Genomic DNA, 22315 nt, shown 5'->3' on the forward strand with positions numbered 1-22315 from the left:
AGGCGTCACCGACACGGCATCTTTCGTTGTGGACTTAAACTACAGGACTCACAGTCATCAAATGAGCAAGCCATGTCTACGTACAAACCCAATGTAAAACTACAGACCAGCAGGAGAGACCCTAAAAACAAGCTCCTTCTTTTGTCTGTGTTTTGCTAGGGTATCAAACTAGCAGCACATAGGTAGGTTCAACTCACAGAGGGTTTGGGTTAGCCGTTTAATAAAAAAAAACCAAAAAACTGATTTCTAACATTCGTATATCAGCAAATTTAATACTAACACACAAAATAATCCAAAAGAGGATAATGATCATGGATGTTTACACTCAGCTAACATTGCCTCAAAATATATAGAGCTGATAAAATTACAAAGAAAAATATACGATATAAACCATAATAAGTTCTAAATAAAACTCTTTAGAAACCAATATATCTAGCAGACAAATTCAAAGTAGAGACCCTAATGGCACAAATACAAGTTTGGTATGGTAAATACAGAGATAGCCCTGTACCCAGCTACAAATTCCTTTCATGCATATATGAAAAATATAAAATAATTAGTCACATATTAGGCCACAAAGAAAATTTCAACAAATTTCAAAGAACAGCTATGATAAAAGACCATGATCTTTGACCACAAGATACTAAAAATAAGACAGCCAAAAACTGTATTTGAAAACTGAGCACTGCAATTTAAAATTATCAAGGATTAAAAAATAAATGATCATGGGAATTACAAAGTAGTTGAAAAAGAATGACGAGAGCATTTCATATCAAAAATTACAAATTTAGAACTATGTAGATAAAAATTTTCAGAGTTTTAAAGAATTACATTAGAAAACAGAAAACTTTTAAATGATCAAGTTAAATGATCAGGAAAATACAAAAAGAAGAATATATTACTATCCAAAGAGAATAGAAGAGTTTCTGGTTTGGGCAATATGGTAGGCTACGTACATGAAAATATTCCCACCAAAACAACCTAGACAAAATTAAATAGACATACTTTAAATGTCTAGTGTGTGTGCTCAGTCATGCCCAACTCTTTGCTGCCCACCAGGCTCCTCTGTTAATGGGATTTTTCCAGGCAAGAATACTGAAGTGGGTTACCACTTCCTACTCCATTAAACGCCTACCTGGGCTTATAAAAAAGTAAAGAAGGCTTCTAGGAACTAGAAATTAAAAGGAAAAGGGACACTAAAGGGATAATCACAAGAACTGATGACCATGCAAGCCCAAGTTCTGGGGATGAAGTCTTTTAATTTATAAATCTAGGGCAGAGGCTGGCAAACAGCTTCAGCCAAGGGACAGATATTGATTATTTTCAGCTTTGTGAGCCACACGATCTCTATGGCAGCAACTCAACCCTGCCATTGTCAGTAGCTCAGTCAACACAGAAGCAAATGGGCATGGTTGTGTTCCAATAAGACTTTATTTACCAAGAGAAGTGGTAGGCTGGTTTTGGTGTCTGGGCTACAGTTCATCAATTCCTTATCTGAGACTTTGGCCTTGGTGCTCACTGGGGATAGGAAATGAAGCCTTGTGCCTATGGAAGGTGAAGAGATGGAACACACAAAACCAGGGTCCTTGAAGGACTATAATTTGAAAGGATGGATTAGAAAAAAGTCAGCCCACTGCACTAGGAAACAAGAAAACTTTGTCTTAGATTAAGCTCTGAGTGGACAAACTCTCCTCTGAATACTTTTGACCACTGGCTGACAACTCATGCTGTCTGGAGCTCAAATGGACACTTGTCATTAAAACCCATAATCTGTATCGAGCCTGGAAAATTCCTGGCGTGACAACAGAAACAAAGCAAAACATTTAAAAGGAAGACTTCCTTAACACAGGCTATAAAGGATCCACCAGTGAAATTAAGCTCATAATCCAAAATTTTAAAATATATAACAAAATAATTCACCATCAGTGAGAATCGGTTGATTGACAAATATCACTCTAAAATAAGTACATTTAACATAAAGACATAAAATATGAAATCCAAAATATGAGGAAAGGATGAAAAGTGAAAGTGAAAGTGACTCAGTCATGTCCAACTCTTTGGGATCCCATGGACTGTATAGTCCATGGAATTCTCCAGGCCAGAACACTGGAGTGGGTAGCCTTTCCCTTCTCCAGGGAATCTTCCCAACCCAGGGATCAAACCCAGGTCTCCTGCATTGCAGGCAGATTCTTTATCAGCTGAGCCACACAGGAAGCCCTAGAATACTGGAGTGGGTAGCCTATCCTGTCTCCAGGGAATCTTCCCGACCCAGGAATCGAATCAGGGTCTCCTGCATTGCAGGCGAATTCTTTACCAACTGAGCTATCAGGGAAGCCCTGGAGAAAAGGAAAAAGACACTCTAAAAAGGGCCAGACAGACTTGAGACAGTCTGGTCTAACCTCCAGAAGTTGAACCCTAAATAGGAAAAGATAAAAATAAAATTCCCACTCAGATACGATATAGGGAAACTACAAAATATCAAAGGCAAAGAGAGGATGATAAAAGGAAGCAGAGAATTTTTTTTTAAAAAAAAGAACAAATAACCCACAAAGGCAGGTGATCTGGTTACTCTGCAAATTCTCTGGGGTACACATTCTCAACTTGAGAGACTGCTGTCACAAAGGATGAGGAAGATGGGGGGCATATTGTTACCAGCTTTATTTGCTTCCAAGAGGTTTCCAAGCCTTGAGAGAGACAATCAGGTTGTATTCTTTTGAGAACGTTATTCCCACTACCATGGCAGGACTCGGTAAACATGGATCTCCCTATCACGGACCCTTCTCTGCCAGAGGAAAGAGGCCAAGCTCTGGAAAAGCGATGTCTACTTTCCCAGTGGCAATACTTTACCCAATGTACATTAGAGAATACTCCTATTCTAGCAATCTGACATATGGCTGAAGATTGTCCTTAGACCAGAGGAGAAAAACAGTTACGTTTACAGAATGGGAGAACAGGAAACAGGGATTGTTTAGCAAATTCCCCAGACTGGAAGATACTCCAGCAAAGAGGCAGTACACACAGTCCAAAATTTCCACTCGAAGGAGCCCAAGTCTCTATACCCAACTCCTGGTCCAGACTTTCACAAAGCTATACCACGCATGCTGGAAATCTACCAGCCCGGACCCAGGCTGGCAGGAGGCAGGACAGGGACCATCATCAAAGTCCTGTAACTCATCTTTGCCAGCGTGGTCTATCAAAGGGAGGGAAACCTACCCACTGAACCCAGTACTACCACCGCCTCACATTATTGTAATGCACTGGTGGGTGTAGTCGCCAAGTTGTGTCAGGCTCTTGCAACACCATGGATTGTCAGGCTATAGTCCATGCCAGGCTTCTCTGATCATGGATTCTCCAGGCAAGAATACTGGAGTGAATTGCCATTTCCTTCTCCAGGGGATCTTCCTGACCCAGGAACTGAACTTGGGTCTCCTGCATTGAAGGCAGATTTTGAACTGACTGAGCTATGAGGGAAGCCCCTTTTATAATGCACTATATAATTTTAATTATTATAATTAAAAGAAAAAATATCAGCCTTCAATAACCTACCACATTGGATGGTCATAATAAGCTTGTGTCATAGCAGGAAAGGTCTATGATTAGCTCCAGTTTACAAATGATCAAAAATATCTTCCACTCAAAATATGTCAAAATGGTGGTTGAAACCTAGCTCACCAGATCCTACCAGTGCCGAGGACAATCTTTTCTACAGTTATCAACATTCAAAAAACTAAGATCATGGCATCCAGTCCTACCACTTCATGGCAAATAGATGGGGGAAAATGGAAACAGTGGCAGATATTTTCTTGGGGTCCAAAATCACTGCGGACAGTGACAGCAGCCACAAAATTAAAAGATGCTTGCCCCTTGGAAGAAAAGCTATGACAAACCTAGACAATGTATTAAAAAGCAGAGACATTGCTTTCCCAACAAAGATCCATATAGTCAAAGCTATGGCTTTTTCAGTAGTCATGTATGGAAGTGAGAGTGGACCACAAAGGCTGAACAATGAAGAACTGATGCTTTTGCATTGTGGTGCTGGAAAAGACTCTTGAGAGTCCCTTAGACAGCAAGGAGATTAAACCAGTCAATGCTAAAGGAAATCAATCCTGAATATTCATTGGAAAGACTGATGCTGAAGCTCCAATACTTTGGTCACCTGATGCAGAGAGCCAACTCATTGGAAAGACCCTGATGCTGAGAAAGATTGAAGGCAAGAGGAGAAGGGGGTGACAGAGGATGAGACGGTTAGATGGCATCATCGACTCAATGGGCATGACTTTGAGTAAACTCGGGGAGATGGTGAAGGACATGGAAGCCTGGTGTGCTGCAGTCTATGGGTCACAAAGAATCAGACACAACTGAGGGACCGAATAACAATAACATCAGATTCTAGATTTTCTATTCTTCATACTACCAATGCTGCAGGAAAATCTTTTTTACAGTATAAGAACTTATAAGATACATCTCAGTTCTGTTTCCAAATGCCAGTATTGTAAGGATGTTCCAGCATATTCTTGGTATCCACTGAATACCCATATATATTCAAGCAGATATAGGGCAGACATCTGTTGGCCATCTTAGATTCCATGCTTCCCTTTCTCCCCAGGTCACAATGACTGCCAGATGCCACCAGGCTGATCCTCATGGCTCTTGCCTCAGATCAGGCCCTCCTTGCTTCTGTGTGTGTGCGTGCTCAGTCACTTCAGTTGTGTCCATCTCTTTGCAACACTACAGACTGTAGCCCACCTGGATCCTCTGCCCATGGAATTCTCCAGGCAAGAATACTGGAGTGGGTTGCCATGCCCTCCTCCAGGGGATCTTCATGACCCAGGGATTGAACCTGCATGTCTTACATCTCCTGCATTGGCAGGCAGGTTCTTTACCACTAGCACCACCTAGGAAGCCCCCTTGCTTCTATTATTCTACAAATCTTCAACGGGCCTTCCTGCTACCTCCTACCCTGTTTCTGTGTTCCAACTCACCCTCCAAAAAGCTAGCAGTGAACTTCCGAAAGTCTAAGGTTCCAAAGTGAACTTTCCACATTCATACCACTGCTTCTGCTTTATGTGTTGCTCAACACTTTCAGGATCAAATTCAAACTCCTTAGCCTGGAGTCAATACCCTTCAGAATCTCTTTGCTGCCACTCTGTCCAGCTGCTATCTCATCAACGTCCTCCAAAAACTCCCAGTGAAGTTCCCCAGATCTTTGTGCCTTGACACTAAGTGTTTTCTACCTAAGGAGTTCTGCCTCATCCTTCAAAATAAGGACGCTTTCTTGAACTGTCCACCTAATCCTCAAAGCTGGGTTAGATTCTGGTCTGATAGGCTTCCAAGGCCTTTTGCCCTCATTCGCACAGGCATTTTTCACTCTTCTCTTAGCCCATCTGCATTCCAGTCTCTACTCTGAGATCTCTGAGAACCAGAACTTCATCGTGAATTGGTCTGTCCTGAGTCTTAGCCATATCTGGATTGTAGTAGAGGTTCAGTGAATATTTGCTTAATCAATCGGGCTGTAGAAAATTCAATGGGAATCTTTTCTTAGTTTGTTTTTCCACTGTGGAGCCCTAACCACTGAACCATCAGAGAATTCCCTTGATAACAACCAGGTGCCAAAACAAAACATTTGCCATCAGTATCCGTTTATTTTTCATTGAAAGGAGTTTTGCCACAGGAATACTTACTTAGCATAGTGAAGAATATACAAGCCTCAGTGAAACTGCTCAAAGTTTGCTGTCCCTCAGGAATGCAAAGCATCAAAAGACTGTTCTTTTTTTAAAAAGAATATTAACTATAGAAATTGCCTCCTGTTAGACGAAGTGGTCATAGTGACACTCAAAAGGGCTTTTAAAAAAACTAAAAACCATTCCAATGCATGATTGCTGCTTGGTTGCTTTTTTCTTCTTTAATTAAATTAATTAATTTATTTTGGTTGTGCTAGGTTCGTAGTTGTGGCTCATGGGATCTTTGCAGCAGCGTGCGGGCTTCTGAATTGTGCATGGGAACTCTTATTTGCAGCATGCCAGCTCTAGTTCTCCAAACAGGGATTGAACTAGGGCTTCCTGCACTGTCAGCGTGGAGTCCTACCAACTGGATCACCACAGAAGTCCCTTTCTTCTTCTTTTTCTTTCTAATCCCTTCTTCTTTTTCTTACAATATAGAGATATAATTTAAAAAGGCAGGCTTGAGAAAACTTCCCAGACCTTTAAGGACACAGAATTATCTCTGTGATGACCAGAAGAAGTAGAAAGACGTCCTGACCAAAGCCAAGGGTGTGTTAAATAACGAAAATGGAGGAAAAAAGGCAGGGGCTGAGGGAATCGAGTGTTTTTAAAAATAAGAATAAAATTACACTGCTTATATAGTTTGCATTCTATTTCTATGGCAATGGGTTAACAAACCAGGTGTTGCTAAGGGAGACAACTGCATTTTGAAGCAACGAAGGGAATGCTTCGAGAATCAGCCTCTCTTGTTGCCTGCCCAGAACTGTCTCAACTGGCGCGCGTAGGAAGACAATCTTGACAAGGCCAAACACCACAGTGGTGACTCACTTGGTCCTTGCACTGTCAAGGGGCTCACAGTAAAACAGCCACCTTCTAAAAAGCCATGCACTGTGGGAGAAGGTGAGGGTGGGATGTTTCGAAAGAACAGCATGTATATTATCTATGGTGAAACAGATCACCAGCCCAGGTGGGATGCATGAGACAAGTGCTCGGGCCTGGGGCACTGGGAAGACCCAGAGGAATCGGGTGGAGAGGGAGGTGGGAGGGGGGATCGGGATGGGGAATACATGTAACTCCATGGCTGATTCATATCAATGTATGACAAAACCCACTGAAATGTTGTGAAGTAATTAGCCTCCAACTAATAAGAAATAAAAAAATAAAAATAAATAAATAAAAAGTCATGCGCTGTCCTGGTATTAATGACCTCAGCTGAGTGGTCACCTCAAGGACTCAAGTCGTAGCTTTGCTGCTTTTCCAGTTATAAAGCCTTAGTAAGATGTAAATGCTAAAAGCATTAATAACTAATAATAGCATTAAGAGAAGAGTCAAAATGCAGTAGGTGCAAATATCTAATTCTATAGCTCTCTCTTTTCTCAGATCTCTACTCCCATCTTCCCTCCTCAAGGTTTCCTTGTGTAAAATCACACACCTGTTTCACTATAACTTCCTAAATCCTTCCCCGCTTAATTTTTCTCCTTTATGTTGATCATTACTCAAACATAGCATGCATTTTACTTACTTCCTGTCAGTCTCCCACTAGAGTGTAAGCTCAGTGAAGGCAGGGATTTCCTCTATTTTGCTCTCTGCTAGATCCCCAGCACCTAGAAGAGTGTCTTCCTCACAGCAGGTATCCAATCCATATTTGGTGAATGAATTGATGGGATCCACTGGGACCCCCTAATGTGGTATAAAGATTATTTTAAGATGAAAACAACTCAAGAAAGAGCTGCAGATAAAACCTAATCTAAACATATTTTGCTGACTGAAGCAAAGCCTCTTGAAAATATAGATGCCACCATCTCCTCTCCAGGAGGTTTGGGACCTTTTACACCTGGATGAGAAGTTACTAAACAAAACCTTTTTCAAAACTTTCCATACTTTCCATTTGTTTCTCGTTAGTTTCCCACCATGTTGCTTCCCCTTGAAGTCCTTCTAAAAACTTCTCTTTGAAAAATTTTTTACTGTGCTTTTTTTTTTTTCCTTGATGTGGACCATTTTTTAAAGTTTTTATTGAACATGTTACAATGTTACTTCTGTTTTGTGTTTTGGATTTTTAGACATGAGGCATGTGGGATCTTAGTTCCCTGACCAGGAATTGAACCCACATCCTTTGCATTAGAAGGTGAAGTCTCAACCACTGGACTGCCAGGGAAGTCCCAAAGACTTTTCCTATTAAGATAAATAAACTTTTAAATCTGGCTATGCAGGAATCACTTCTTTTCAGGGTCTCTAAACCTCTTGTCTTTTCTCCTGTTAATCTTTCTTTTGTCAGTTAATTTGCAGGCCCCCAATTACTGAACATGAGTTGATAGAGGAAAAAAGTTTCTTTTTCTTGCAACGGAACAAATGAATGAGTAACAAACATATTCTTATCATACAACACCATAGTGACAGCTATTCTGTGGGTGATCAGCTTCAGATCTGGTGGTTGTGGTTTAGTCACTAAGTCTTGTCCAACTCTTTTGTAACCCCATGGACTGTAGCCCGCCAGCCTCCTCTGTCCATGGGATTTCCCAGGCAAGAATACTGGAGTGGGTAGCCATTTCCTTCTCCAGGGCATCTTCCCAACCCAGGGGTTGAACCCGCCTTTCCTGCATTGGCAGGCAGGTTCTTTACCGCTGAGCCAGATCTGTACAAAAATAGAAACATGAGGCCAAAGAAAAACAAACCAGTGTGCTACTGGATGACTCTGAATTGATTTAAATGAATTCTAAACCATAATTCACTGTTAACGTTTGTGAGGCAAATCATCAAAAAAAGAAATGGTAAGGCTGCATCATCCAGCAGATGTTTGAGTGAAAGGAAAACATTTCATTTATCTTACTTGTTCCTAATCCATCACACAGGGGGCAACTTCCTCTCTAAGCAGCCTGGAAACTACATAGAAACAGGTTCACAGGGCCAGCTGCTATGATTACTTGAGGCTTGTGTCAATTGTTTGCCCATTTTGAGAAAACAGTGAGGTATAAATGCATAAAAGAAAAAGGGGCAGGACGGGACAAGGGAGGGGGAATATATGTATGTTTGGAAGAGGCATGAGGAGGAAGACAGCATACTCTGTACTGAACACCAAAGGAACTCAGTAATTTACGGTTTCTTCCAAAAAACTTAAAGAGAGGGAGAGATGAAGCAAATGGGCGGAGAGTGGCTTGATTGTGGTATTCAGCTTGATTATGATATTCATTCTTTCATTGACTTCACATTGATTAAACAGTCATCAAGCTCATTTCCCAGCATTTACTCTGCCCTCCTCCAATCTATATGCCTTTCCTCCCAGTTTGAGATATTGTTTAAACAACTCTGGTTTTGTCACTCCTCAGCTTCAAACCCTTCTAAGCCTTCTGAATGAACTGCTTGGAGGCCTGATCCCTGCAAGACGATGGGGTGAAAAGGGAAAGAGAGCCACAGTCCCGCCTCGGGATGAAAAGAGTCCAGGGCAGGCTACTGAATTACAGGGAAAGGAGAAGAGTCAGGGCAGAGGACGGGGCAAAAATGCTGTAAGGGCAGAGAAAAGTGAAAAGTTGTGGTGAAAACGGTTCAAAGCAAAAAGCACCCTTGAGTTGGATCTCAAAAACTTAAGAGTAGAGTCTCACCAAGTAGGACAAAGCAGAACAAGCATGTGGGGCTGGGCATCCGCATGCCAAGTCCAGAGGCTGGACCAGCGTGGCTGATGGAATAATGGAGAGGAGTCTGGCACTGGAGGATCACAGGCTGGAAAGGAAGGGTAGGTTACAGCCAGAGAGATGAGAACATTGTGTGGTGCAGAAATCTTCTTCTAGAAAGAAGAGCATCAAAGATTTTTATTTTTGTTTTGTAAAATGCCCTTTGCAGTGGCATGGATGGACCTAGAGATGGTCATACTGAGTGAATTAAGTCAGACAGAGAAAGACAAATATCATAGGCTTATGTGAAATCTAAAGAGGTGGTGCAAATGAGCCTGTTTACAAAACAGAAGTTGAGTCACAGATGTAGAAAAACTTGCGCGGAACTGACATATATACACCACTATATGCAGAATAGACAACGAATAAGAACCTACTGAATAGCACAGAGAACTCTATTCATTCCTCTGTAACAACCCACATGGGAACAGAATCTAAAAAAGAGTGGATACATGTCCATGTATAACTGACTTTGCTGGGTGGCAGAAACTAACATAACACTGTAAATCAACTATACTCTTATTAAAAAAAAAACTTAAGGAAATAAAAAAGCTTTTTAATTAGGGAAGTCACAGGATTAAATCTGCCTGAGAGATCTCTCCAGTGACAGCAGGGCCAGTGTTATTGATGGCAGGAGAGACAACAGGCCATATGAGAGAGGATGAGGACCTGAGATAGAGGAGTGATTGAATGGAAGGAAGGGGCTGGAAGAAACACTGGCCATAGACTGGAGCAGAGATTCTCTGAGGTATCTGGCTTGGGTAACTGTGTAGATGCCCTTGTTCTAAGTATAGACATGAAAGGCTGGGAGAACAAAAACAGGGACCACAGATGATAAGTGTTCAAACCCTTACAGTTGACTATAATCAATTGTTCAATGAGTTCAGTGTAAATTTATTAATATAATAAATTCTTTAAGCTATGGGTTCATAACTCTTCCATTTCAAAAGATAGCCCTGAATAAAAAACATGGCCTTGAATCAAAAGAAGTTGTTTCTCTCTCTGTTTAAAAACAGAGAAGTCCTCCGAAAGTGGTATTGAGCTATATTTAAGAAACCTTGTACAGTTTGTACTAATTTTCAAATTTTTTTTGAAGAAGCTAGGAGCTAGGAAAGGACATGTAAGATCTTCCTGTTCAACTCTCATTTAAGGAATGATATCATCCCAGTCCAGCAGGAGTAAGAATTATGTCCAAAGTTATAAAACTGGTTATTGGCAAAGTCAGAGCCAAAACCCAAGGCCCCTGACCCCAGCACAGGGATCTTACTAGAGTCAGGTATGATCAATTGGAAGAAGGGTCTGACCATGACCCAAACAAGGCTGAATCCCTCCCACAATTGTATCGCTCAGAGAAACAGCATTCGAAATCAGAAAGAAAAGCAAATCTTAACTTGGACTTCAGGTACGTTTTTCAAACACCAGGAAGTCTAAGGTTTAGTTCAAATTTGTGGTTTATGGAACCACATTAATACCTAATGTCTGCCAAATGCTGACACTACCCCATGAAAAGTTAAAAAACATTTAAAAAGCACATCTGATCTTTCTAACATTTTAATTTTCTTTTGGGCCAATTTGAATTCTATCTCAAATGGAGGTGAAGATCAGAAAATAATTATTCTGCATACAAAATTTTAAACACCAAAGTAATCCTTCTCGCTTATACTGTCAAGAATAGGAAGAGGAGGAATTATTTTCAGCATGTCATTCACAGCCCAAAGTTTGAGTTCAGTTTGCAGTAATGAAATTAAGGAACAAATTTTAATCAAATATTTAGAATACTAAAAATCTGATGTTAAGGCACTAGTGGTAAAGAACCCACCTGCCAATGCAGGAGACATAATCCTGGGTCCAGAAGATCCCCTGGATGAGGGCATAGCAACCCACTCCAGTATTCTTGCCTGGAGAAACCCATGGACAGAAGAGCCTGGCAGGCTACAGTCCATGGGGTCACAAAGAGTTGGACACAACTTAAGCGACTTGGCAGATGCACACACAATGTTAGTTATGAATACTGAAAATATCTAAGAAATGTGATCAAGGGTATAATGGAGTTATCATAAGTTGTACAAAAATGTAAGTTAAAGTTATTTAACAACTCATATTGTATAGGTGCTCTGGCCATGAAGGGACTGGGAGAGCCAAGATGGACATCATCATCTTCACAGCCCAGAACATCACTGTGTCCATTCATTCACGTCATGCTACCAGAACACCCAAGACTACAACATAGCAACGTCACTAGTTGTAGCAATAATAGCAAACTAAGCCAAAATACTTAAAACAAGTATGCTTGAATTCACTGTATAGACTATACAATCCACTGGGAATACTGCAGAAGCCATTCTAAGTCAGAGATTTTAAATTATTCTGATAGAACACAAATGACGTATAAAAAGTATGAGTGTTTTTCTAACATTAAAAGAATAGTGTCCCTGCACTTTCTTGAGAAGGCCTCCCAGGTGGCTCAGTGGTAAAGAATCCATCCGTCTGCCAATGTAGGAGACTTGGGTTCGATCCCTGAATCGGGAAGATCCCCTGGAGGAGGAAATGACAACCCACTCCAGTATTCTTGTTGGGAAAATCCATGGACAGAGGAGCCTGGTGGGCTACAGTCTATAGGGTTGCAAAGAGTTGGACATGACTGAGCAACTGAGCATGCACACACTTTCTTGAGAAGAGTGGGTTAGGAGCACTTTGATAAATCAGAGAGCTCTGTGGTATGAGTTGTTTTTTGTGAGGTCAGCAGACCTACTAAAATGTCTGGACATTCCTAGAAAGAAAAACTGAATGTTTCCCTCCTTATCTGGCTGGTGAGTGTTCTCAGCACTTGCAAGAGAACTGTCTAATCAGGAAGGGTATCTCACAGACCCACCCCATTGATTACCACTGCATACAGATCGAGAGATCCTGACCCTGGGTCTTCTTGAGAGCTATCTGAAAAGCAATCTGCCTATCCCTCTAACAGTATAGGAGACCTAGTCTTAGAAAAATTAGCCAGTGTAATTCACCACAAATTCTAAGGGAATTCAAGCTGTGTTATGCTGTGCCTATAGTTAAAGGAGTTTCTAGAGCAGAATCTCTGAACTGATGATTCGATCAGTTTATGAAGACCAAGCTTGCCCAACCTGGCTATCAGTCTGGCTATGCTATGTATGTTTATCATAAGATGGATTGTTTTTCAAAGAAGGATAATAAAGAATAGATATCGCTGGTTTTTTTTTTAAGTCAGCAATTTATGATATTGTAAAATAACTTCTGGGGTTTTCCAATCTATCCACTGCATAATTTATTATTAATGGAACTGTTTCATTTTCATTGTTAACTTTTACCCTGGCAGTTGCTATGTATCAAGTAATGCTAAATTTAACCCAAATAAAAATAGAGATAATGAAGTACAGTCAAAAGAGCACTGATGTGGAAGTCAAGATATCTAGTTTCTAACATAATCACTTAAATAAGAAAATATAATATTGCAAAATATTAAGCATAACAAAATACTGTCTATTACTTCTATAGACAGCAAGCTAGTACATTGGCAAGATTATTTAGTTCCAAAGTAGCTCTATCACCTTTTTATAACTTAAATGAAAAAGACTTAGGCTTATTCAGGAATAATAAAGCTATACTACTGCCGGGCTTTCCTAGGTGGTGCTAGTGGTAAAGAATCTGCCTGCCAATGGGAGACAAGGATGCGGGTTCGATCTCTGGGTTGGGAAGATTCCCTGGACGAGGATATGGCAACCCACTCCAGTATTCTTATCTGGAGAATCCCATGGACAGAGGAGCCAGGTGGGCTACATTCCATATGAGGTCGCAAAGGGTCAGACATGACTGAAACAGTTTAGCATACACACACATGCATATAACTGCTAAAGAATTACAGAATTTAATTCTAGACATAATTAACAATTGGTTATTATGTTTAAATTTCCTTCGATTGTTACCCTACCACTATGCTTACATAAGAGTATACATAAAATGTGCACTTCTAGTATACAAGATGACATTATTAAGGTGATCTAAAACATAAGTATACCAGTCAGACTGGTGCTGTAGTTCAATTTCACATTAACATTAGCAATGTAAATTTCAATATTGTTTGAATTTAGAATTCTCTCCCAAGTCATAAAATGGGAAGGGCTTGGAGGAAACAGAGGCCCATGCCATGCCTGGGGAAGTGTCACCTTTCAGACACTGAAGATGCCCCAGTGTGAGAGTCAGCACTCTTGAACCTCCCCAGGACTGGTCCTCACTGTGGTAGAACACTCTTCTACATACAGTAGACAGACAGGATGGAGAAGATGGACACAGTTGAAAAACAGGGGTCTGCAGTGTACTATATCCAGGAGGCACCAGAAACAGGCGATGGAGACGAATAGCATCGGGGTGAGTGCTATCACCTGCTCTCTTTATTCTGTTTATCTTCCATTGTTTCAGGTTCTCCACGGAAGCATACGAATGAGGGCTGCAAATGGCTCTATCATTCAGATTTTTCACGGAATTTTGCTGGTCTGAATTGCAGGATATCTCAGAGGAGGAGAAAAACGTGCAAGGGCTCTGGGACTCTTGCATTGAGGGTTATCAACACCCTCAGAGATAAAAGCACAGTTACTCTCTGTAAGTAAGACAAAAACGTGGTAGTCCTAAGAGTTCTCTCATATTTGCTTTTCAGCCCTTGTGTGTGTGTGTGGATCACAATAAACTGTGGAAAATTCTGAAGGAGATGGGAATACCAGACCACCTGACCCACCTCTTGAGAAACCTGTGTGCAGGTCAGGAAGTAACAGTTAGAACAGGACATGGAACAACAGACTGGTTCCAAATAGGAAAAGGAGTACGTCAAGGCTGTATATTGTCACCCTGCTTGTTTAACTTATATGCAGAGTACATCATGAGAAACGCTGGGCTGGAGGAAGCACAAGCTGGAATCAAGATTGCTGGGAGAAATATCAATAACCTCAGAAATGCAGACAACACCACCCTTATGGCAGAAAGTGAAGAGGAACTAAAAAGCCTCTTGATGAAAGTGAAGGAGGAGAGTGAAAAAGTTGGCTTAAAGCTCAACATTCAGAAAACTAAGATCATGGCATCTGGTCCCATTACTTCATGGCAAATAGATGGGGAGACAGTGGAAACAGTGACAGACTTTATTTTGGGGGGCTCCAAAATCACTGCAGATGGTGATTGCAGCCATGAAATTAAGACTCTTACTCCTTGGAAGGAAAGTTATGACCAACCTGGATAGCATATTTAAAAGCAGAGACATTGCTTTGCCAACAAAGGTCCGTCTGGTCAAGGCTATGGTTTTTCCAGTAGCTATGTATGGATGTGAGAGTTGGACTGTGAAGAAAGCTGAGCACCAAAAAATTGATGTTTTTGAACTGTGGTGTTTGCAAAGACTCTTGAGAGTCCCTTGGACTGCAAGGAGATCCAACCAGTCCATCCTAAAGGAGATCAGTCCTGGGTGTTCATTGGAAGGACTGATGTTGAAGCTGAAACTCCAATACTTTGGCCATCTCATGCGAAGAGCTGACTCACTAGAAAAGACCCTGATGTTGGGAGGGATTGGGGGCAGGAGGAGAAGGGGACAACAGAGGAATGAGATGGCTGGATGGCATCTCATGGACTCGATGGACATGAGTTTGGGTGGACTCCGGGAGCTGGTGATGGACAGAGAGGCCTGGCGTGCTGCGATTCATGGGGTTGCAAAGAGTCGGACACGACTGAGCGACTGAACTGAACTGAACTGAACCAAAGGGATTCTCAAAGCTGTTTTTAACATCAAGGAACAGCTGATAGACTCTAGACCCTCTATTCCTCACCACTAGTCACGTAACATGCCTGCTCTCTCTCTCTCTCTCTCTCTCACACACACACACATAGACACCTTTCCTTCAGTAAAACTTTAAATAGTTCATTTAAAAAAAAGTTAGCCACAAGAGACATTTTGTAAAAATTACCTCCAGGGAGTCACCTTCACAATCTCCTTCCTCCGTGTTTTTCCCCTTCTCTTCAGTAATGGTGTTCACCATTTCAAAAAACCTACAAAGAAAATAGGTATGTAGTCACTCATAATAGCTAACATATTAAATATATGCAAGCACATTTTAAAGTGACTTTAGAGCAAAAACTGGGACCTAGAGGAGTCAGGCAATAAAGGATGAGCTTCAGTGCGAAAAATAAGGTTTTCCAAAAAGAAAACACAGGTTGGTATAATTTGACAGAAATTTCAGACAATGTCTAACACTTCAGATAATAGTAACATGATATGTTACACAATCAGAATGGTAAGGCTAGACAAGGACAGAGAAATGTAAAGAATGTGGACTTGTGTATAAGACCAAGATTGGGAGTATTTACACGATTTGGGACAAACTCAAGAATGAGACTCATTCTTTAACTATAAGTGGGGAATGCATGAAGATGACTTGTAAAGTGCTCAAGGCAGTGCACTCCTCATTAAATATTAACTATTATTTGCTGCTATTATTTTAAATGGGACATAACAGAAACGTCCACCTTCTGAAGTAGTGTCTCTAACTCCTGAGCTGACTCTCTGACAGTGTTGGCCACTACATTTGATCTCAGTTCCTGAAACTTCTGCCTGAGCACCTCAGTATCCTTGTGGGGTCCCCTATACACAGTCTGCAAAATACTGATGTGAACCAGGAATGGCTAACTTTTACGCTTGTGACAGAAGCCACCTCTCTTTTGGTGATAAACATTTTCTTCAGTAACTGTTCTTGTTTTGTTTTCTGGAGATCATTGCAGAGCTTAAAAAAAAAAATTATGGCAAGAAACGGATTTTCCCTCTGCGCACTAGCTGAGTCTGCCCCTCCAGAGGGGATGCTAATGGTTTCTCGTCCAGACATGGAGTAAGGGAGGCGCTCTGAACAGGGGCTGATGATCTCACGGGGAGGTCATGCTGTCAGCCCAAGGAAAGAACAGGCTACTGTGTGGCAAGAAAAGCTTCCTACCACAACTCAGAACTTTTCTGTTATCTCTATACCTATGAAAGCATAGAAAACAAATATACTGGCCTCTGCCCCAGGTCCTGGGCACAGAGATCCTAAAATCCTTGTAATTTTCTGAGTGATAAGAATATGAGGAGCATCTTGTATTCTGATATTTGTCTTAGACCTCATCCCTGATAACAGGGCTCCTAAGACCTTCGTAAGTTCCTCACTGATAGAGAACCAGGAGCATCTTGTGTTCTAATGAGGCGATTCTAAGCGGGCTTCTGGATGATTCCTGGATGGGAACTGATCACCATAAATACCAAAACATGATTAAAAGCCTGGAATTTTCAATCTTACCTCCCATCCTTCAGAGATGGGAGAGAGGCTGGAAGTGGAGTTATTACCTGTTCATGCCTACTTGAGGAATGGGGCTTCCCAGGCGGTTCAGTGGTAAAGAATCTGCTTGTCAATGCAGGAGACACGGGTTTGACCCTAGGTGGGGAAGATCCCCTGGAGGAAATGGCAACCTACGCCAGTACTCTTGTCTGGAAAATCCCATGGACAGAGGAGCCTGGCAGGCTACAGTCCATGGGTTGCAAAGAGTTGGACACAACTGAGCAACTGACCACACGCACACGTGAGGAAGCGTCCACAAAATACCAATAGTAAGGGATTCAGAGAGCTTCCAGGTTGGTGCAAACATTCACACAGGGAGGGAGACCCACCCCAACTCCACAGGGACAGAAGCTCCTGCACTCAGGACCCTCCCAGACCTTCACTTCATCTGGCTGTTCATCTGTATTAGGTCCTTTAATGATCTGGTAAACATTAAGTGCTTTCCTGAGTTCTGTGAGCCTCTCTAGCAAATTAATCAAACCCAAGAAGGGTGTCACCAGGACCTCTGAGCTATAACTGGTTCGTCTAAAACACAGGTGATAACCTGGGCTTGCAACTGGCACCGGAAGTCTTACGGGACTGAGCCCTTAGCCTGGGGGATCTCTCTGCCTCCAGGTAGACGGAGTTCAATGGCAGGTGTCACACAGAATTGTTGTGGGGGAAAATCTCCACACATCTGGGGACAAGAAATATCAGAAATGAGGTGTTTTGTGAGGAATAAAGGAGACACACAGAAAAGAAACACAGTAAGGAAGAATTGGGGTTTTCCCTATATAGGAAGGAAAACAATTTTTTTCTTATACAGTGCTTTTTTTTTTTTTAATCCATCCATCCAACAAATACTCATCGAGTGTCTAATGGAATAAAACACTGTTCTGGCCTTTGGAAACATGACAATGAGCAAAATAGGTAATGCCCATTTTATTTTGTTTTTTAATACATGCGCTGAAGGACAAAGGACTCAGTGCCCAAGAGAACAGCACCCAGGGACCTTATTTAATTAATTAATTTTACATTTTGGCCGTGCAGCATGTGGGATCTTAGTTCCCTGACCAGGGGTCGAACTCACACCCCCTACAGTGGAAGTGCAGAGTCTTAACCACTGGACCACCAGGGAAGTCCCCGACAATGTCCATTTTGGAGTTGGGAGCCTCTCTCTGGAGTTTGCTTGTGACGCTAAGTTCTTCACTCTTCCTTTCTTTATGACTTCCTCCAAGAAATACATACATTTCTTGGAGGTTAATGACATGGAAAAAAAAGATCCCAAACCTGATCAGAATGACAGTATGCTCTGATGAAGATGACAGATCTTGATGAGTTAAAGACACAAGTAAATTTAACCAAAAGGAAGAAGAACGTGAAAGACCTAAACAAATTCTAAAGATCTGGGGTAAAGATTTCCATCAGCTACTCACACAAAATTTTCTAACATGAACATTCTAAGTAGAAAATAATACTTCTGGTGGGATGGGAGCACAGGTAATTTTTAGATGCTTGGATTCTGGAGTTGCACGTGCCTCGTTCAAATCCCAAATTTTATGCTTTTTGGCTATACATGATTATAGGCTAGTTAAACTCTCCAGTTCAGTTCAGTTGCTCAGTCATATTTGACTCTTTGTAACCCCATGGACTGCAGCATGCCAGGCTTCCCTGTCCATCACCAACTCCTGGAGCTTGCTCAAACTCATGTCCATCAGGTCGGTGATGCCATCCAACCATCTCATTCTCTGTCGTCCCCTTTGCCTCCTGCCTTCAATCTTTCCCAGTATCAGGGTCTTTTCTAATGAGTCAGGTGGCCAAATTATTGGAGCTTCATCTTCAGCATCAGTCCTTCCAATGAATATTCAGGACTGGTTTCCTTTAGGATTGACTGGTTTGGTCTCCTTGCAGTCTAAGAGACTCTCAAGAGTGTTCTCTAACCACACAGTTCAAAAGCATAAACTCTCCAAGACTCTACTTTTTTCTTTAACTCTTTTCAACAAAACTATTAATGTTACCTACCTAATAAAGTTTATTTGAAGATTAAAATAGATATAGGCCTATAAGATTTATATAGTACTCCATAAATCTTAGCTATAATTATCATTGAAATAAATGAATAGCCTTGAGAATTCAAGTGTAAGTAGAAAAGTCAACCATACATGTGCTAGGAATTTTTTCTTATTTCCAAGTCTTTTTTACTATATGTTTTACAATAGTAAAGATAAAACTTTAGCTAAGAATCATAAACTAAGCATACATATTTTTGGTACAAAGATAAAAAGATTGAGTGTATATTGTAGCTAGTATATCAATCATTTATAATGGGGTCAAATCGTGATTATTTGAATAAGAAAAACTCCCAACAAAATTTTCAGTCCAAGCTGGCTTTTCCTGCACTTTGGTGTCCCCACTGTAACTCACTTCTACTTGTTTAGTTGCTAAGTCACATTCAGCTCTTTGCGACGCCATGGACTGTAGCCAGTCAGGCTCCTCTGTCCATGGGATTTCCCTGGCAAGGATACTGGAGTGGGTTGCCATTTCCTTCTCCAGGGCATGTTCCTGACCCAGGGATCAAACCCACATCTCCTGCCTGCCAGGTGGATCCTGCACTGCTGAGCCCCCTTGGAAGACCCACTCATTTCTACAGGTCCCCACAATTAGGGACCGGGAAGAACTCAGTTATTAGCCCAAAAGAAATATACCCAAGGAGGTTAACACAAACATACAAAGCAGTTCATAGATTTATGGATTATCTTTTATTGGTGTAAATCAGATCACTGGTTTTTAACTCAATTTGGTCCTCCACCTAAAAATCCAATATAATTAGTCCAGGGTGCAGCTCAAGCACTTTCTAGCGCCCACCCGTTGACTCTAACATGAACCAGAGTTAGGCGTCACTGTTGTAGATAATGGTGAGAATTTCATTCAAGAATGAAAATTTTGGTAATCATAGAATACATGAGCTCTTTAAAAATGAGACCTAAGACTTGGCAATTAACTGGTAAATTTGGTTCAAGTTTTGTCTGTGGAAAAGTAAGTTATGACTAAGAAAAAGGTTGATTTATTAAAGAGAGGTCCCAAATTTCTCAGTTAAACAAGCCACATAATTATAAAATACCAACCCAAATGAAATATTTATATAAGCACATGGCCATGAATTCTCTACAGGAGCTACATGTTCATTCACTAATTAAAAATAATGATCAGGTAAGAACAGTCCTTTTCACGCATCAACAATGACTAATACGTACTTTTTACAGTGAAGTTCTGTACAGAAATAGATTTGGAAATCGTCAGAATTGTGAAGCACATACAGAAAACAGCACCGTTCTTCAAATTTAGAAATACTGAAACAAACAAAAGAGAATTATTCACAGTAATCTCAATACCTTCCATGAATTGTGATGAAAAAGGAATGCTTTTCTATTCAGTCCCAAGTATGATATCAATGCTGTTTATACCAAAATGTTATAAATAGCACTTCAAAAGTGACATTCCCTGTACCACAGTGCTAAAATTATTTAATATTCTGAGAATTGTCTTCCTACTTGTATCTACAGATAAGCCTGCTCAGGGTGCTTCAGGCACATAACCTACGTGTCCTACAACTTAGCGTGGGGACCAGGTCTTGCCTGTTGTAGCGCTAAATTGTGCACTGGGAAGAAAAACACACATATCAACTGGCTTACGGACCCTGATGATTCTGGTTCTATAAGATCTGTTGAACAATAAAATTCTTCCAAAGCTAGGAAGGCAATGTGTGGAAGCAGTAAAAGCAGCTCATTACCGTAGACAGCATACAGGAGTGAAGAAATATGAAATAGCACTTGGTTTGGACTCAGCAAGTTGTTTAGTTTACAGCAATTGAAACAATTTTGAGTTTACAGTCAGGCCATGCTCCTTTATGCCCAGGGTTGGCAAATATTTTCTGTAATGAGCCAGAGAGTAAATATATCAAGGTTTGCAGGCCAAACTACTCAGTTTTGCTGTTGGAGCAGCCTTAGGCAATACACAATGAATGGATATGGCTGAGTTCCAATAAAACTTTATTTACAAAAACAGGCAGCAGGTCATATTTGGTCTGTGGGCTATTGTTCTCCAATCCCTATTTTATGCCTTTGCATCTGCTGTTCCTTCCATTTGGAATGCACATCATTTTTCACTTCTTGCAGCAATTCTATTCATCATTGAAGGCCCAGCTTAGACCTTACTCCATCTTACTTCGCTGCTTCTACCTGAAACAGAAAGATTTCCTCTTGTCTCTCTGGTCTTTGAACATACTTCTGCTAATTTCACACTGTACTGTCATTAGCTTTTAAATGTCTATTGGCCTGCTGGGTTGTGAGTGCTTCAAGGGAAGAGTTCAGGTCTTAGTCATTTTTGTATCCTTAGCAGAACAGGACTCAACATTTGACAAATAGCTGGCGTTCAATAAATGCCAAATGAGCTGATGCAAGATAAACTGCTGACAGCTGGATTTTTTTCTATAGTTTGTCTTCTATTTATAGAGGAGGAGGCCAAGAAAAGTTAGATCTCTTTGAAGCCACGCACTGGAACTCAAGTTTCTCAACACACAAGTCGGCAGGAGCCACAAATAATCATTCCAAGTTGATACCGTCAGTCACAACAAAGGCTGTGGAGTGATGCCATACCTCGTTAGAGAAAATTAACTCATTGGAAAATAAATATGACAAAGAGAAATTTATATTTACCATACTTTCCCAGATGGATGGCTTAAAAAAGGCAGCAATAAACAGTGTCTTGCTAATGACTGGTCTTAAAAATTAAATATTAGGAGAGTAATGCTTTATCTGAAAAGGCATGGACTGGAAAAATATATAATGAGTCAGTCTGGCCTGTCTCTGTTCACATCATTCACAAGGTAACAGGTGGTTTTGCCAGGCAAACTCCAATTATCAGTGACTCAGACAACTCCACCAGTTCATGCTCCAACAAAACCAATTACCATTATGCCAAAAGCAACAAAGTATTGCATAACTGGTCTGCAGGATTTTTATTTATATGGGACAAACAGAAGTAAATGCAACTAATTTGGTTTGAAATGGGCAAGAGTTGGTTTCTCATAAACTTCTGTAAACACTTAACCACGGGCTCTTGACTCTGAAAAAGTCTCATTTCTAAATGCCAGGCATGGGCATTATGATGGCAATGTCCAAACTGAAGGAAGCCACAGTAACCTCAAGAACATGTGATGAACAAACATCTCAGGAAAAGTCATTTAAAAATGAATTCCTATAATCTCACCATGGTAGTATTAGCTAGAGGACCCAATCCAGTAGATGGTACATGTGTTTTCAATACATCTAAAGAGAGAGTAGTTACTGGTATATCAAAAAAACCCCAGAAAAATCATCCTCTAACATAAACCATCAGCTCCCCCAGCTGGAGGGGACCTCCAACAGCTCGCTTCTCTCCTTACCTTGACTCTGGTCCACAATCACACTTATCTCTCGGTCACTGTATTTTAAGTAGGTGACAAGTTACAGAGTCCATGAAGCTTTTGTTGCAAATCTTTTTGTAACGAAGATAGTGAGTCTGCAGAAGGCTGAGCATTTTCATCAACAGGAGGGTG

At 40.9% G+C, this 22315-nt stretch overlaps 1 protein-coding gene across 1 annotated transcript in view; it reads right to left on the bottom strand.

Moving 5' to 3' along the window:
- Positions 1-22315, bottom strand: part of MAP3K5 (mitogen-activated protein kinase kinase kinase 5) — a 213345-nt gene that overhangs the window by 54297 nt on the left and 136733 nt on the right. The window contains exons 13-14 of the mRNA XM_043888113.1: positions 19974-20069; positions 15346-15427 (exon numbers count right to left, since the gene is read on the bottom strand). Of these exons, the coding sequence (XP_043744048.1) occupies positions 15346-15427; positions 19974-20069 (178 nt within the window). The remainder of the gene's footprint in view (positions 1-15345; positions 15428-19973; positions 20070-22315) is intronic.

Source organism: Cervus elaphus, chromosome 26, assembly GCF_910594005.1.
Source record: "Cervus elaphus chromosome 26, mCerEla1.1, whole genome shotgun sequence".
Lineage (NCBI taxonomy): Eukaryota > Metazoa > Chordata > Mammalia > Artiodactyla > Cervidae > Cervus > Cervus elaphus.